A 14,239-nucleotide genomic window follows, 5' to 3' on the forward strand; every position below is an offset into this window, starting at 1 on the left:
TAGGTACCATGTTTCTCTGAAAATACGACCTGTCCTGAAACTAAGGCCTTGCCACATTTTTCTGGTGGCAAAAATATAAGCCCTTCCCTGCAAATAAGCCTCCTGGACAACTCCCCACCTCCGGCCAGGCAGAGTGCCACTCACAACCTAGCTGTATCCTGAAGGTGCCAAGCCATGGGAACCGGGGGAGGGGGCAAAGGTGATGGTGCTTGGCGCCTTCGGGATACCCTAGGTTAGTGAGCGGCACTGTACCCACCTGAAGAAGGGGAGGGGGGTTTCCGGGCAGCTGCTCTCTTGCGAGCGGGCTCCCAAAGAGCCGGGCACAGTCTTAGGGACAAACGGCTGTGTTGCACTGTCGCATAGCAGCCATGAAGTGACCACGCTCATGAGTAGCCACTGGCAAACCCCCTTTCCAGCTGGGCCTATTCGCTGCCGCTGCCATCCCAGCATGGCTTTTTCAGCAGCTTCCAAACAGTTTTCCCACAGTGGCCGCTCTGGGCATATGCCTTATGATTGTATGCTCTGCCAGCAGCCGACTCACAACCATAGAGCATATATCCAGAGCAGCCACTGCCGGAAGACCCGGTTTAGAAGCCACCCAAAAAGCCATGTTGGGATGGCAGCGGCAGCAGCAGAGATGCTCTGGCTCTGCGGGAAGAGCTGGGCATCGTGAGGCTGGGAGGTGCGGGAGCGGAACAGCCACTTGCGCAACCTCCCTCTCCAGCCATGCAGAACGCCTTTCACTGGCATTTCGAAGGCACCAAGCCGGGAGAGCTGGGCAGCGGCGAAAAGGTGCTCACGCGGCTTGAAGATACCCCTAGGTCAGTGGTGCTGTGCCCGGCTGGAAAGGGGGTTTTCTGGGTGGCTGCTCCTGAGTGTGGTTGCTTCATGGTTGCTGTGTTGTGCTGCTGTGACAGTGCAACACAGCCATTCGCCCCTGAGGCTATGCCCAGCTCTTTGGGAGCCCGCTCGCAAGAGAGCAGCCACTGGCAACCCCAAAACAATAAGCCCTCCCCTGATAATAAGGCCCAAGCCATATTTTGTGTGTAAAAAGAAAATAAGACTCTGTCTTATTTTCGGGAAAACATGGTACATAGGTAGGTAGATGTTTCCAGGTGTATTTATCCATGTGCTAGAGAAGGAAATCGCTGACAACCTGCAGCACCTAAGACTTGTTTCTGCGGGCACAGCACTTGATCAATGTAATTCTCATCTATCAGTTAAAGAGCTTTCCAAAAGACAAATAAATATTATATATTTATTATATCTATTTATCAAATAAAAGGCATGAATAGCCTTGGGGAGGGGGCTTGCAGAGTGCTCCTGAGGGAGTGGGGCCCCCCAAAATCAGCAAAAAACAACCTGTTTTTCGCAAAAATGAGCCTGTTTTTTGTCAAAAAATTTGCACACATCGCCTTATGGAGGCTTATAGAGTGCTGCTAGGGGCTGGGGGACAGAAAATGGTCCATTTTTTGCTCTTTTCTGTCCTCCCCAGCCCCAGGAGCTCTCTGAAAGCCTTCATAAGGCTATGCATGGCCATTTTGGTAAAGGGGGGCGAGGCTTCAGGAGGCAAAAAATGCTGTATTTGATGTATAAGACACACCCAGATTTTCAGCCTCTTTTGAGGAAAAAAGGTGCGTCTTATACTCCAAAAAATATGGTATTTCATTTAAAGTTTATTTAAAATAGGAAAAGTACAACCATTAAATGTTTATTTGTAGTTATAGTAAAAATCAATGACAGATATAAACCTAGATTCTGAAAAAAATTAAAAGTTAAAACAATTTTTACAAAATTAGTTATTCATTAATTTACATGCTGATGAATTTTGTGGTAGGAGACAATATATTTGAATTTGCTTTCAAAATTGCCCTGTGTCAATTTTTTTTAAATTGCTTTGTCCTCTTATATCTTATATTTATGTACTATATTAAAATAATACATTAGGAAATTTTAAATACTATTATTTTTCCTCAATGGAAAGAGCAATAGGAACCTTTTCCTGAAGTTTTCTCAGCATTCTTATTTCCTCTTGCCTGTAAGCTTTTTAAAACCAAAGTATTGTTACATTTTCCTCAAAATAATTGAGTCACTTGTCAGTTCTTTTAAGAATGTGTATAAATCAGAAACTTTTCTATCTTGAAGTATCCCATTCTTACTTCTTTCAATTCACAAAAACAGCAATTTTAGTGCCTATTTGATAGTTGAAGTGAGTTGTTTCTAAACTGACAATAAAAGAAAGAACCTTCTGAACAGCCTTTCCAAATTAGAAAGAGATATTTCTGGGCCAGAGTGCTTTGACCTTGAAATGTGTTTCAGACCTCCAGTTCAAATATTGAGATGATATTATAGCAGCTATCCATATTGAATTAAAATGAGAAGTTTCATATATATATTTGTTTATCCATCATTCTCTTTACCTCATGCTTATTATAGGCAGTAGTTTAATTGCTACACTAGGGACCGCAGGTTCAAATTCTGATTCTGTCACTGAGCATGCTCATGACAGCCCGACATATCTTACTTGGCTATTGCTGTAGCGATAAAATTGGGGATTGAAATCCTATAAACAAATCTTTTTATTTTCATTCCTCTCATAACTTGCGATCAAATGGCTATTTTGGGAGCTTATATTTAATTATAATGGGAATAGTATAAATCTTCAGTTGCCGAAGATGTAATGTTTATATACCGGATATAAACATCCTTGGGATATCTTCCCAAGGGTAGTAGCAGATGAAATACCATCTACAGATGGTTAAGGTTTTCATGATGTTTGAATTAATTACATCTGGCTTTAATTAAAAATAAATATAGAAGTACCAGGTGCTGAAACTATGGCTCTGTGGCTAAAATGTAAATAGTAGGAAACATTCAGGCAAATGTCTTTTAGCAAGATAAGTCATTTCCATTTGAATGCAATCACTGATGTAAATTAGAAGTAAATAGGTACAACTATTGCATATGTGTGATACAGAAAATGTAACAAAACCTGACAAATACTTAACGGGGCTATTGATGTGCATGTGTCAGAAATCATTTGTACTGTACTTTGTATTGCATGTACTTTGGAGTATATTCATTAAAGCAGTTGCCTTTTTTCAGACTTCTACATGAATATAGAAAGAAATAATTTTTTTATTTTTTTTTTAGGATTTTATTGGGTTTGTATGCCGCCCTATTCCCGAGAGACTCAGGGCAGCTCACAATAAAGAAGGGGAAGGGATACAAAAAAAAATAAAAAATAAAATAAACAACAATTTAAAATTATACAACAGCCGTAACCTCGAATGGGGCTGGATGGTTCAACAGCCCCAGGCCTGCCAGAACAGCCGGGTCTTAACTGCTTTGCGGAAGGCCAGGAGGGTAGTAAGGGTCTGGATCTCCATGGGGAGATTGGTCCAGAGGGCCGGAGCAGCCTCAGAGAAGGCCCTCCCCCGAGGAGTCGCCAGCTGACATTGGCCGGCAGATGGAATTCGGAGGAGGCCTAGTCTATGGGATCTAATAGGTCTTTGGGAGGTGACTGGCAGGAGGCGGTCTCTCAAGTACCCAGGTCTGATACCATGTAGGGCTTTAAAAGTAACGACTAGCACCTTGAAGCGTGTCCGGAGACCAATAGGTAGCCAGTGCAGCTCGCGGAGGATAGGTGTAACGTGGGTGTACCAAGGTGCACCCACAATTGCTCGCGCAGCTGCATTCTGGACAAGCTGAAGTCTTCGAACACTCTTCAAAGGCAGCCCCATGTAGAGCGCATTACAGTAGTCCAGTCTTGAGGTGACGAGGGCGTGAGTGACTATCCGAAGGGCCTCCCGGTCCCGGGCCCCAGGAGAACCTGGGCAAAGGCCCCCCTGGTCACAGCCAACAAATGATGTTCTAGAGTCAGTTGTGGATACAGGAGGACCCCCAAATTGCGAACCCTCACTGAGGGGCGTATAATTTCACCCCCTAGGCTGAGAGATGGAATAACTGGACCATCTTTGGGAGGGAGCATCAATAGCCACTCGGTCTTGTCGGGATTGAGCGCAAGCTTGTTCGCTCCCATCCAGACCCTAACAGCCTCCAGGCACTGGCACATCACTTCTACCGCTTCACTTAGTTGGCACGGGGCGGACAGATACAACTGTGTATCGTCCGCGTATTGATGATATTTAATCCTGTGCCGGTGTATGATCTCACCCAGCGGCTTCATGTAGATGTTAAATAGGAGGGGGACAGGACCGAACCCTGCGGCACCCCATAATTGAGGGGCCTAGGGGTCGACCTCTGCCCTCTGACCAACACCGACTGCGACCCGTCCGAGAGGTAGGAGGAGAACTACCAAAGAACGATGCCTCCCACTCCCACCTCCCGCAACCGTCGCAGAAGGATACCATGGTCGATGGTATTGAAGGCCGCTGAGAGGTCAAGAAGCACAAGCATAGAGGAGTGACCCCTATCCCTGGCTCGCCAGAGATCATCGATCAGCGCGACCAAAGCAGTTTCCGTGCTGTAACCAGGCCTGAAAACGGACTGAAAGGAATCCAGATAATCGGTTTCATCCAAGGACCGTCGGAGTTGAAAGGCCACCGCCTTCTCAACAACCTTCCCAACAAAGGGGAGGTTGGAGACTGGACGATAGTTGCTCAAAATGGCTGGATCCAAAGAAGGCTTCTTCAGGAGGGGTCTCACCACCACTTCCTTTAGGAGGAGCGGGAAGGATCCCTCCCGGAGAGAGGTGTTAACTATCGTCCGGATCCAGCCACGTGTCACCTCCCTGCTGGTCGAGATCAGCCAGGAGGGGCACGGGTCCAGTATACAGGTGGAGGCACTCACCGCTCCCATGGCCTTGTCCTCTTCCTCAGGCGCGACAAGTTGAAACTCGCTCCATAAGCTCCGCTCAAGACCTTCCCCCGGTACCTCAGCTGGTACCGTGCAATTGGAGTCCAGGTCTGTCCGAATCCAAGCGACTTTATCCGCTAGAAACTGAATAAATTCCTCAGCTCTACCCTGTAAAGGGTCATCCGCATCCCTCCCTTTCAAGAGGGAGCAGGTTATTCTAAACAAGGCAGCTGGGCGTGATTCGGCGTATGCCATAAGAGCGGCAAAATGCGCACATTTTGCTGCCCGTAGTGCCACGAGATAGGTTCTGATATAGGCTCTCATCAATGCTCGGTCTGACTCAGAGTTACTGGCCCTCCAGCGGCGCTCTAGGTGCCTCTTTTGGCGCTTCATCTCCTGGAGTTCCTCAGTAAACCAAGGGGCTCTCCTGGATCCGCTACCTCGGAGAGGCCGTAAAGGCGCAATCCGGTTTAGAGCCCCCACCGCCGCTGTATTCCAAGCCGCGACTAAGGACTCTGCCGGATTGTGGACGAGAGTGTCATGTATTTCTCCAAGCGCTGTCTGAAATCCCATAGGGTCTATCAGGCGTCTGGGGCGGAACCACCTAATCGGTTCCTCCTCCCTACAGTGGGGGATTGGTCTCCGAAAGGCAAGCCTCAGTAGGCAGTGATCAGACCATGACAAGGGCAAGATCTTAATGCCCCTTAAATCTAGATCATGTCTCCACTGCTCCGAGAGGAATACGAGGTCGAGCGTGTGCCCCGCTGAGTGAGTCGGGCCCTGGATTACTTGGGTGAAGCCCATGGCTGTCATAGAAGCCGTGAACTCCTGCACCCCAGCAGAGTGTCCACCGAGCAAAGGCAAGTTGAAATCCCCCAGCACTATAAGCCTGGGGAACTCTACTGCCAGCTCGGCTACTGACTCGAGGAGCGAGCGGAGGGCTGTTGCAATGCTGTTGGGAGGAAGGTATGTTAACAACAAGCCCACTTGACCCGCAAGGTCCAACTTCACCACTAAGGACTCACACCCGACAAGCTCTGGAGCAGGGATCCTACGAGGAACTAATGACCCATTCCCCCACCCCTTTCCTGGGGTCGCAGCTGATGAAGCACCTGAAATCCCTCTGGGCACATTTCAGTGAGGGGGACTCCTCCCTCCGGGCCCAGCCAGGTTTCAGTAATACATGCCCCCTCGTCTAATATAAAGTCCCAGATGAGGGGAGCCTTGTGAACTACAGACCTGGCATTTAGCAACAACAGCCTGAGCCCAGGGCCCTGACCACTCTCGCCATCTGGCCTTGGAGTGGAACTAATAGGGCCGGAAGGAGGGATAGCTGCAACGTAGCGAACCCTCCTTCCCCGGTAATGGCTAGCCCTGAAGTTCCCGCCGTACCTGCCCTTCCCCATTGTGACCGTAATGTTCCGGCCCACTCCCGCAACCGTAGACCCTGTTCCCCCCTCCCGAAGCCTCCTCTCTCTCCGGCAGGCTATCATTCTCAATCATTCCAGGACGGGGGATAGGCCTGGGCCCCCTACCACTTCTGCAATAGCACTCAGTGGTGGAAGCACCAGGCTGTTCTCCCAGTCCCCTCATGCATACACTATCACTCACTCACTCATACAGTCCCCACAGTCAGGATAAAATTACAAAATACAATGAGAATAAAATAATAAGTGGGTACAAGCAATATCAAATATACATCACATACATATCACATACAAAAGAAAAAGAAAAAATTGCGCAGATGTTAAGAAGATATCAATAAAGACATGCTTGCATTAAAAATGACTTGGTGTGGTCATATTCCTGTGAAATGTGAAACAAACAAAATGTTAAAAAGTTATATTTATGTAGTTACTTACCAAGCACATCTAAATTATAATAAAGTAACCAAAATATAGAATAGAATAGAATAGAATAGAATAGAATAGAATAGAATAGAATAGAATAGAATTTTATTATTTGTATGCCGCCCTTCTCCGGGAGGACTCAGGGCAGCGAACAATTCAAAGGGGAAAAAGGGGAACATAAAAACGAATACAAATAGTAAAAATAAGCAACAGTCACACAACCATACATGTTGAGAGGGGAGGGAACTCATCACCCCCAGGCCTGCCGGCAAAGCCAGGTTTTGACGGCTTTTCGGAAGGCCTGGAGAGAGGTGAGGGTCCGAATCCCTGCGGGGAGTTCATTCCAGAGGGCTGGAGCTGCCACAGAGAAGGCCCTCCCCCGGGTAATAGCCAGATGGCATTGGCTGGTAGATGGCACCCGGAGGAGGCCAACCCTATGAGATCTAATGGGTCTGTGGGAGGTAATTGGCAGCAGGCGGTCTCTCAAGTATATTTACAATCCCTAAGGCATGTCACAAGTTTTGAGTACTCCTAATGTTTGGAAATTGTAATTTGAAAAAATTAACATGACCTACAAGTATGCATTCCAAAGTATTTCTTCAAATAATTTTTAAAGCATGCACAGACTTAATATTTAATTGGATTATAAAGCATTTTCAGTTGTTGTTTTTTAAAAGTTGCTTGGTAATATACAGTTTTTAAAGAGTTGCAGACTGGGCTATAGTCAAGCTTCTCTGTGCAGTTTGAAGCACAGTTTGAATCACATCTCTTACAAAGTATCTCCCTCAAAGTAATTGCACATCTCTATTGAAATACTTTAGCTAAGAGAGTAAAAGTTTTACCTGGAAAGAAGGAACAATTAGTTGACTCTACTGGATTTTTTAATATATTATATAGTACTTTTCCAGATAAGTCTTTTTTTTACAATCTTTTACAATCTTTTTTCTGCTCAAAGGAAGATTTTATAAAGTTTTTATTTATTTCATCATGATATGACTAAGAGAATTATTCAAAGTTAAAAGTATAATAGCAGCCTAATATTATATTTCAAAAATAGATATTAGGTATTTTATAATACATTAAGCATAAAATTACAATTCTTAAAAAGTAACCATATAAAGTCTAAAATATACTTTATTCATATGTAGCATGTACTAGTGCGTCTTTATATTTGAAAAGGGGATGAATGTTATAAATGTGGTCAATATTTTGAATATTCTCTATTAAATTTGCATCTCATTTCTGTGCAGGTGCTAATATAACAATAAATAGTAAAAGTAAAATTATAGCAAAAAAACCAGAACAGTTACTCCTCAGCTGGAATCTGCAGTTCTGTCCTTAAGCAACTAAATCGTTAATTGGAAATCATGTGACCGCAACTATGCTATTCTTTTCCCCTTTGCTTCACCCTTTGAAATGCTGACATTGGTGCTGGGATAGCAGACTCCAAAAAGCTGCCTGCAAGTAGCAAGATTTAGTGTCACATTTTTGGCTTTTATTTTGTTCCTAATTATTTTTCTTCAGCTTCCTTTCCCCCCTATTCCTTTATCCTTTTGAATAATCACCCTGGCGCTGGGATAATTAGAAAGAAGGAATATAGTGTTTGTATTTATATCCTTTGGAGAAGAATGAATTAAAAGAGAATAAGCAGGGGGATATAAATCAAAAGGAATTTTTTTTAGCATGATGGTAAGTTCAAATGGTTGCTGAACAAGGCAGTTGGTAAGTGAAATCTAACTGTAATACCACAACATTTTGAAAACAATTATAATCCCATAGTTTTATATTAACAAATTATCTTACTTCATTGAAATACAAATACTTAATTTAAAAACAGCCATTGGAGTATAAGTTTTAGATTCTTTAGAATTAATAGTAATGTTAAAATATTGAGGGATTTCATAATACAATCTGATAAAATCTTAGTCCATAATGTGCCATATTTAACTGTGGTTGAAAAGAAGAAAGTGTAGGTAGTTGATTTAGCAATACCAGGGGATAGTCAAATAGAAGAGAGAGAATTAGAGAAGGTCACAAAGTATGAAGATATGAAAATCAGATTTGAAAGGTTATGGCATAAATTGGCCACCATTATCCCAATGGTTATTGGTATGCAGCACTTAGAAAATTTATGCACTGACAACATTTCCATCTTTAATTACAAAAGGCTACCCTGCTTGGATCTTTACATGTACTGTGCTGATAGATTATGACATCCTAGATTCTTGGGAAGAGCTCAATATGTATGAAGACCATATAAAGAACTAGCACCTGATTTCACATTTATATTTCACATCTATACACATATAATTGTACTATCAATAGATTTCTGTCAAGTTTTAACCATATTAAAATCTGGTTGATATTCAGCTGTTCATAACAAGCTGCCTTTTAGAAAATTTCAATATATTTCCAAAAGAAAAAGTCTATTTAATTAGCATGAAAATGTATCCTATTGTATACAGGATTGCAATATATGACCACAATTGAGCCCAAAATTTATGTTGTAAAATAAGATAATTGTTCAATGAATTTTGCAGTGATTCACTTAACAACTGTGGCAAAAAAGATCATAATATGGGGCAAATTTCACTTAACCAATGTCTCAATTTTCGTCTCAATTGTGGTTGTAAATTGAGGCCTCTTTGTACAAGGATGTGTTTTACTACTGAACTATCAGCGTAAGCAGATTTTTTTTCTGTTTTCTTCCATTAAAATTCATGGCCTGTAAGTATTTTTCAGTGATTCAGATTTCAGTCAAAGGCAGTATTATTGTAGTATATAGGAAGTAGGAAATTTGCAGAGTCAGTGACATCAAATCCAATAAAATTAAAGCTTCAAAATCTTTGAGGACCATCCTTTTAATATGATTCTAGCAATCATAATATGCTCATTGTAGTTAACCTTTTCTTTCAAAGTGTTTCAACTTTAATTTGCAAATCCCAATATCTTGTTGCTTCTTTCAGTAATCTACACTTAATTAATGATTAATTAATTTCTACATTAATTTTATTAATCCTGAAATGCAGCAATAGACCCAAAATAAGAACTGCAGACCAATCAACAGGTTCCTCCTATGGTAGTATTTGTTGTTGCTTTCTTATTTTTTATGTTATAAAAGAGAAATATAAATAAATAAAGAGTAATAACAAAGGTAAAATAAATAAGAACCATAGAAATTGATACCGTATTTTTTATGTTTAAAGTAGTTAGATTTGTATCTCACTTTTCCCAGGAGTTCAAGGCAGCATTCAGAGATTCCTATCTTCATTTTTTTCCCTATGACTCTACCCCTGTGAAGTAAATCGTATTGAGTTAGAATAATTTCCACTGTTATGTAATAAGCTTCCATGGCTGAGTCCTAGGTCTCTGCAGTCCAGATTCAATACCTTAACCATATCAGCATGTATAAAAAGATTGCATTTTTTAAAAAAAATACCCTGAAGATACAGCAGAACATATTCATAGTTTTTGTATTTCTTTATAAATAAAACTATAACTTAAGTTTTAAACTAAAGGGATTATGGTGTTTTAGGTATCCCTCCAGGTCACTGCATTTTGTTGTTGAGTGTTCTCTTATTATCCTCTTTCATTTTCGGAGCTAGTGCACTAGAAATAGATTGCTTTGATTGTATTAATTTTATATAGAAAGCATTTTATTGCTTGAGAGCACATTTATAGCTCATATGTTTTAACTGATTTGGAATATGTACTGAGCAGTGGTTAATGATTTGGATCATATTAACATTAGAAACCCCCTAATGGATAATGATGTGCAAATATGTTCCAGAAAGGCTAGCTAAGCCAGCCTAATCAAAAACACTTCTAACTGAAATGAGAAAAGCTTTGAACAGGAGAATATTCCTAAATTATCATAATGAACATCCAATGTTGTTGTATTGTCTTTAAAATAGTATATATTAGAGTAAACGATAGATTTATTGTAACAGATTATAACATTTATTCACACTTTTTATAATGAAAATATTTACCTATACAGTATTTTTTTCAATTAATATCATATAACATGGATGTTCACTTATCAAAAAAACAAAAGATCTGAATGTGACTACTTAATCTATAGATTTAAAGGGTGCTCTGGTTCACTGAGCCTTTTTTAAATTTTAGTTGGTTTCTTTTCCGGGAGTTGTAAATGTAAAGTACCTAATTAGTTGGTACCATCAGCTAGCAGTATAGAAAGAGTTGCCACTTCTAGTGTGATAATAATTCCATCTGCTTTATGATATTAGCCAATGGAAACAGATGGTACTGCCCTTTGAAGAAATGTGTTGTAAATTTTCACAATGGAGTGCTTGAATCCACAATTTGTTTTCCGTGCCTGCTTGTTTCATAGAAACAAACAGAAAATTTTGCAGTATTTCCATATGTCTGTAAATGTTGTTATATCATTAGTACTTTAGCTGTAGGACTGTCTGCCAGTAGCTATTGGCATCAGTATGTTCAGGCATTTCATCTCATATTAATTTAGCACTTTGTACTGAATTTCCCAAGTTCATAGTCTCTTTCTGTGCTTAACTCTAGTCAAATTTTCAAGTGTAAAGTGAACAACAAGTTTCCTTTTTGTGTATTTCAGTGTTAGTTAGAATATGAATTATATTCAACTAAGAGCAGTTAATTTCTTTTTCCAAATACTTGAAACATTTCATAAGCTAATTATATGTGAAACAACACACTATTTTGATATAGCTCCAAAGAAATAAGTACTTTCTTTAAAAATAGTTTGTTTGTATGTGTATATACATACATATATTATCCTTCATATCTAATGTTTTTGAAACTAATGTTTTTTTCTTAAGTAGGGAAGGTAAAATTCATTTGTATTGCAACATAGTAGTTCTATAAAAATAGTTGTATACAAGAATTTCAGTTAGCTATGATAATATATCTATAGAAGCATTTCAGTAAGCTGTGATTATCATTGTTGTGATTATTGTTTTGAAGGAGGATCATTGTTCTAGTATTAGTTTGGAGGGTCTGTGCATATTAAACTGAATTCTTTGGCTGTGCTTTAAAAAAAATCATTATTACATTTTGATGGAGTTGAGTTCTTGATTGGAATGTATGTATATAGATTGCGATCAACTGGCCTTTTCAGTGGTTGTATTATTATTATTTTTATAAAGCATACTTAGGCAGAATTATGAGATTATAGACTGTTGAAATTTCTAGCATGTAATATCTCTTGTTGGTTAGCTGCTGTGCATTCTAGTGAGGAGAGTCCTACAGTACACTGTTTACTTTTGAAGACATGGTTTTTGTGCCCATTGTTCAAAAGAGCAGGAATATTTTGAGAAATGATTGACATAAGTAGAAAGAATATACTATATTGTGTTTGATGCATAAAATGTGAGCATTCATAGTACAGCCACTCTGTGCAAGATGTTATCCTAGAGTTGATAATGTCTAAATATGTTTATTATTGTCTAAGTGTTATTAGAAATCCAAATCTTCTGAATTAGCATAATGTCCCAAATAACTCTTGGATTATTATAATGAATTAACCACACTTCAGAAGGATTGTACATTGTTTGATCAACTCAGTTTAAAATACGGAAATAAAAAAGTACCAAATGATTTGTAAATTATGATCCTGATTTATAACATTCAGTGAGCCTATAGTAAGCTTGTTATAAGCCAGTGTTTCTGATTTGTACTTTTTTCAGTGTGCAAGCTACTTTTGACTTATTATTTACATTTATAGTGCTTTTAAGAAAGGACTAAATGTCAGAGTGAGAAATAACAAGGAATTTTAGCTTCATTTTTGTGTGAAGAATTGGTCAGTATCAGCTTCATTAAATTTTTAAATTCATTTTCTTGTATCAATGGCCGTGGTGGCACAGTGATTAGAATTCAGTACTGCAGGCTACTTGTTCTGACTGCTGGCTGTCTGCAATTTAGCAGTTCGAATCTCACCAGGCTCAAGGTTGACTCAGCCTTCCATCCTTTCGGGGTGGGTAAAATGAGGACCCAGATTGTTGGAGGCAATATGCTGACACTCTAAACTGCTTAGAGAGGGCTGTAAAAGTGCTGTATATATGTTTAAGTGTTATTGCTAAGTGTTATTACTAAGAGGGAAAAAAAACTACTTATTTACCAAAACATCTAAAGCATAGATTATTAGAATGAGATAAGAAAATGATATCTCCACAAAAATGCCTTTGCTTTAATACAAATTGCATCTTCTATATTTCAGAAGAACCAATTCAGTGTACATTGTTGATAGTAGTATTCCTCCCACGGGCTTCAGTTTAGAAGACATGGGTTGGGGGGGGGAGATAAAATGATAAATATTTCCCATTGTGAAGGGTCCTTGGTGTTCTCTGAGTAATGTCTCCCTTGTAGATGTTTCATTACCCAAACTAAATAACATCAACAGTGCTTGTGGGGAGTGGGGTTTATTCCCAGTTTATGTTCTGGAGCTTTCCCTGTCAGTATTGGTAGGAGTAGTTTTGGTAGTTTTTGATTGGACTATTTACTGTTGACTTGTTTGACAGTTTTTTGATTGAGGTATTGTTCACTTCTTGATTGTTGATCTGATGTTAACTTGGTCTTAATCTATGCTCATCTGGGTTTTGATTGCTGTTGAGAAGGTATGTGATTGTCTCTTTCGAATAGTATGTAGATTTGTCAGAATGCCAGTCTTTCAAGTCCACCAAGGACCCATCATTTCAACCTGAGCTACAAACATTATCTTTTGTCAGTTTCTCATTAAATATGACATACATACTTGTATCAGATGCCAAGGCACACATGTAAAAAAATGGGATTTCTATAAGGCCTTATATATGTCAGTGTTCTGGCATCAGTTTGCTACAGGATCTGTGATATTTCCTTTTCTTTGTTCCCCATTTCTAGTTTTCAACTAACTTCTCTTGCTCTATGGTCGGTTTTAGGACCAAATAATCTATTTCATAGACTTTGTGTAGCTTATCTGCATCTTGTTTTCCTCCCTATTTTTCTGGTTTACTTTTCCAGAGGTAATTTTTCTGGAGGCAAACTGAATCCTCAACAGTTTTGGTACTATTGGATGGGGTTTTTTTTCATTAAAACCTTTTAATAGTTACTATTTTTCAAAGACTTTTTTTAAATACAAAACCTACAAAAATAAGTTACATATTCAAAGAAAAACTTTGGATTTTTATGGCTAGAAAAGCATTAATTTTACATTTTATTTACTTTTAGAGAACTAGAGGACGAAAACGAAGCTATCTTCCAGAAGAAGAAAAACCTGAGGTTGGAATCTTGTAATTGTATTCATTTTTATTGATTAGATGAAAATGTCAAGAGTAAGAAGTAATGTTCTAAAACCTTTCCTTTGTTTTGATTTGTTGTTTCTCCTTCTAATAGGAACGGATTCCAAGAGAAAGAAGACAAAGACAGTCTGTAGTACAAAAAAAGCCAAAGTCTGAGGACTTAAGAACAGAATGTGCAACATGTAAGGGAACTGGAGACAATGAAAATCTAGTCAGGTAGGGCTAATGTTATCATCTTTTCTAAAGGAAATTAAAGTTCCATTTTCATCACTTTCTCCCCATGGTTGTAATGAATGA

At 39.6% G+C, this 14,239-nt stretch overlaps 1 protein-coding gene across 3 annotated transcripts in view; it reads left to right on the forward strand.

The window, feature by feature from the left end:
• The window catches only part of PHF14 (PHD finger protein 14), a 155,701-nt gene that overhangs the window by 63,879 nt on the left and 77,583 nt on the right, over nt 1-14,239 (forward strand). For all 3 annotated transcript variants that reach the window (XM_032235252.1, XM_032235254.1, XM_032235253.1), the window contains exons 15-16: nt 13,872-13,922; nt 14,037-14,158. In XM_032235252.1, coding sequence (XP_032091143.1) covers nt 13,872-13,922; nt 14,037-14,158 — 173 coding nt within the window. The remainder of the gene's footprint in view (nt 1-13,871; nt 13,923-14,036; nt 14,159-14,239) is intronic.

Source organism: Thamnophis elegans, chromosome Z, assembly GCF_009769535.1.
Source record: "Thamnophis elegans isolate rThaEle1 chromosome Z, rThaEle1.pri, whole genome shotgun sequence".
NCBI lineage: Eukaryota > Metazoa > Chordata > Lepidosauria > Squamata > Colubridae > Thamnophis > Thamnophis elegans.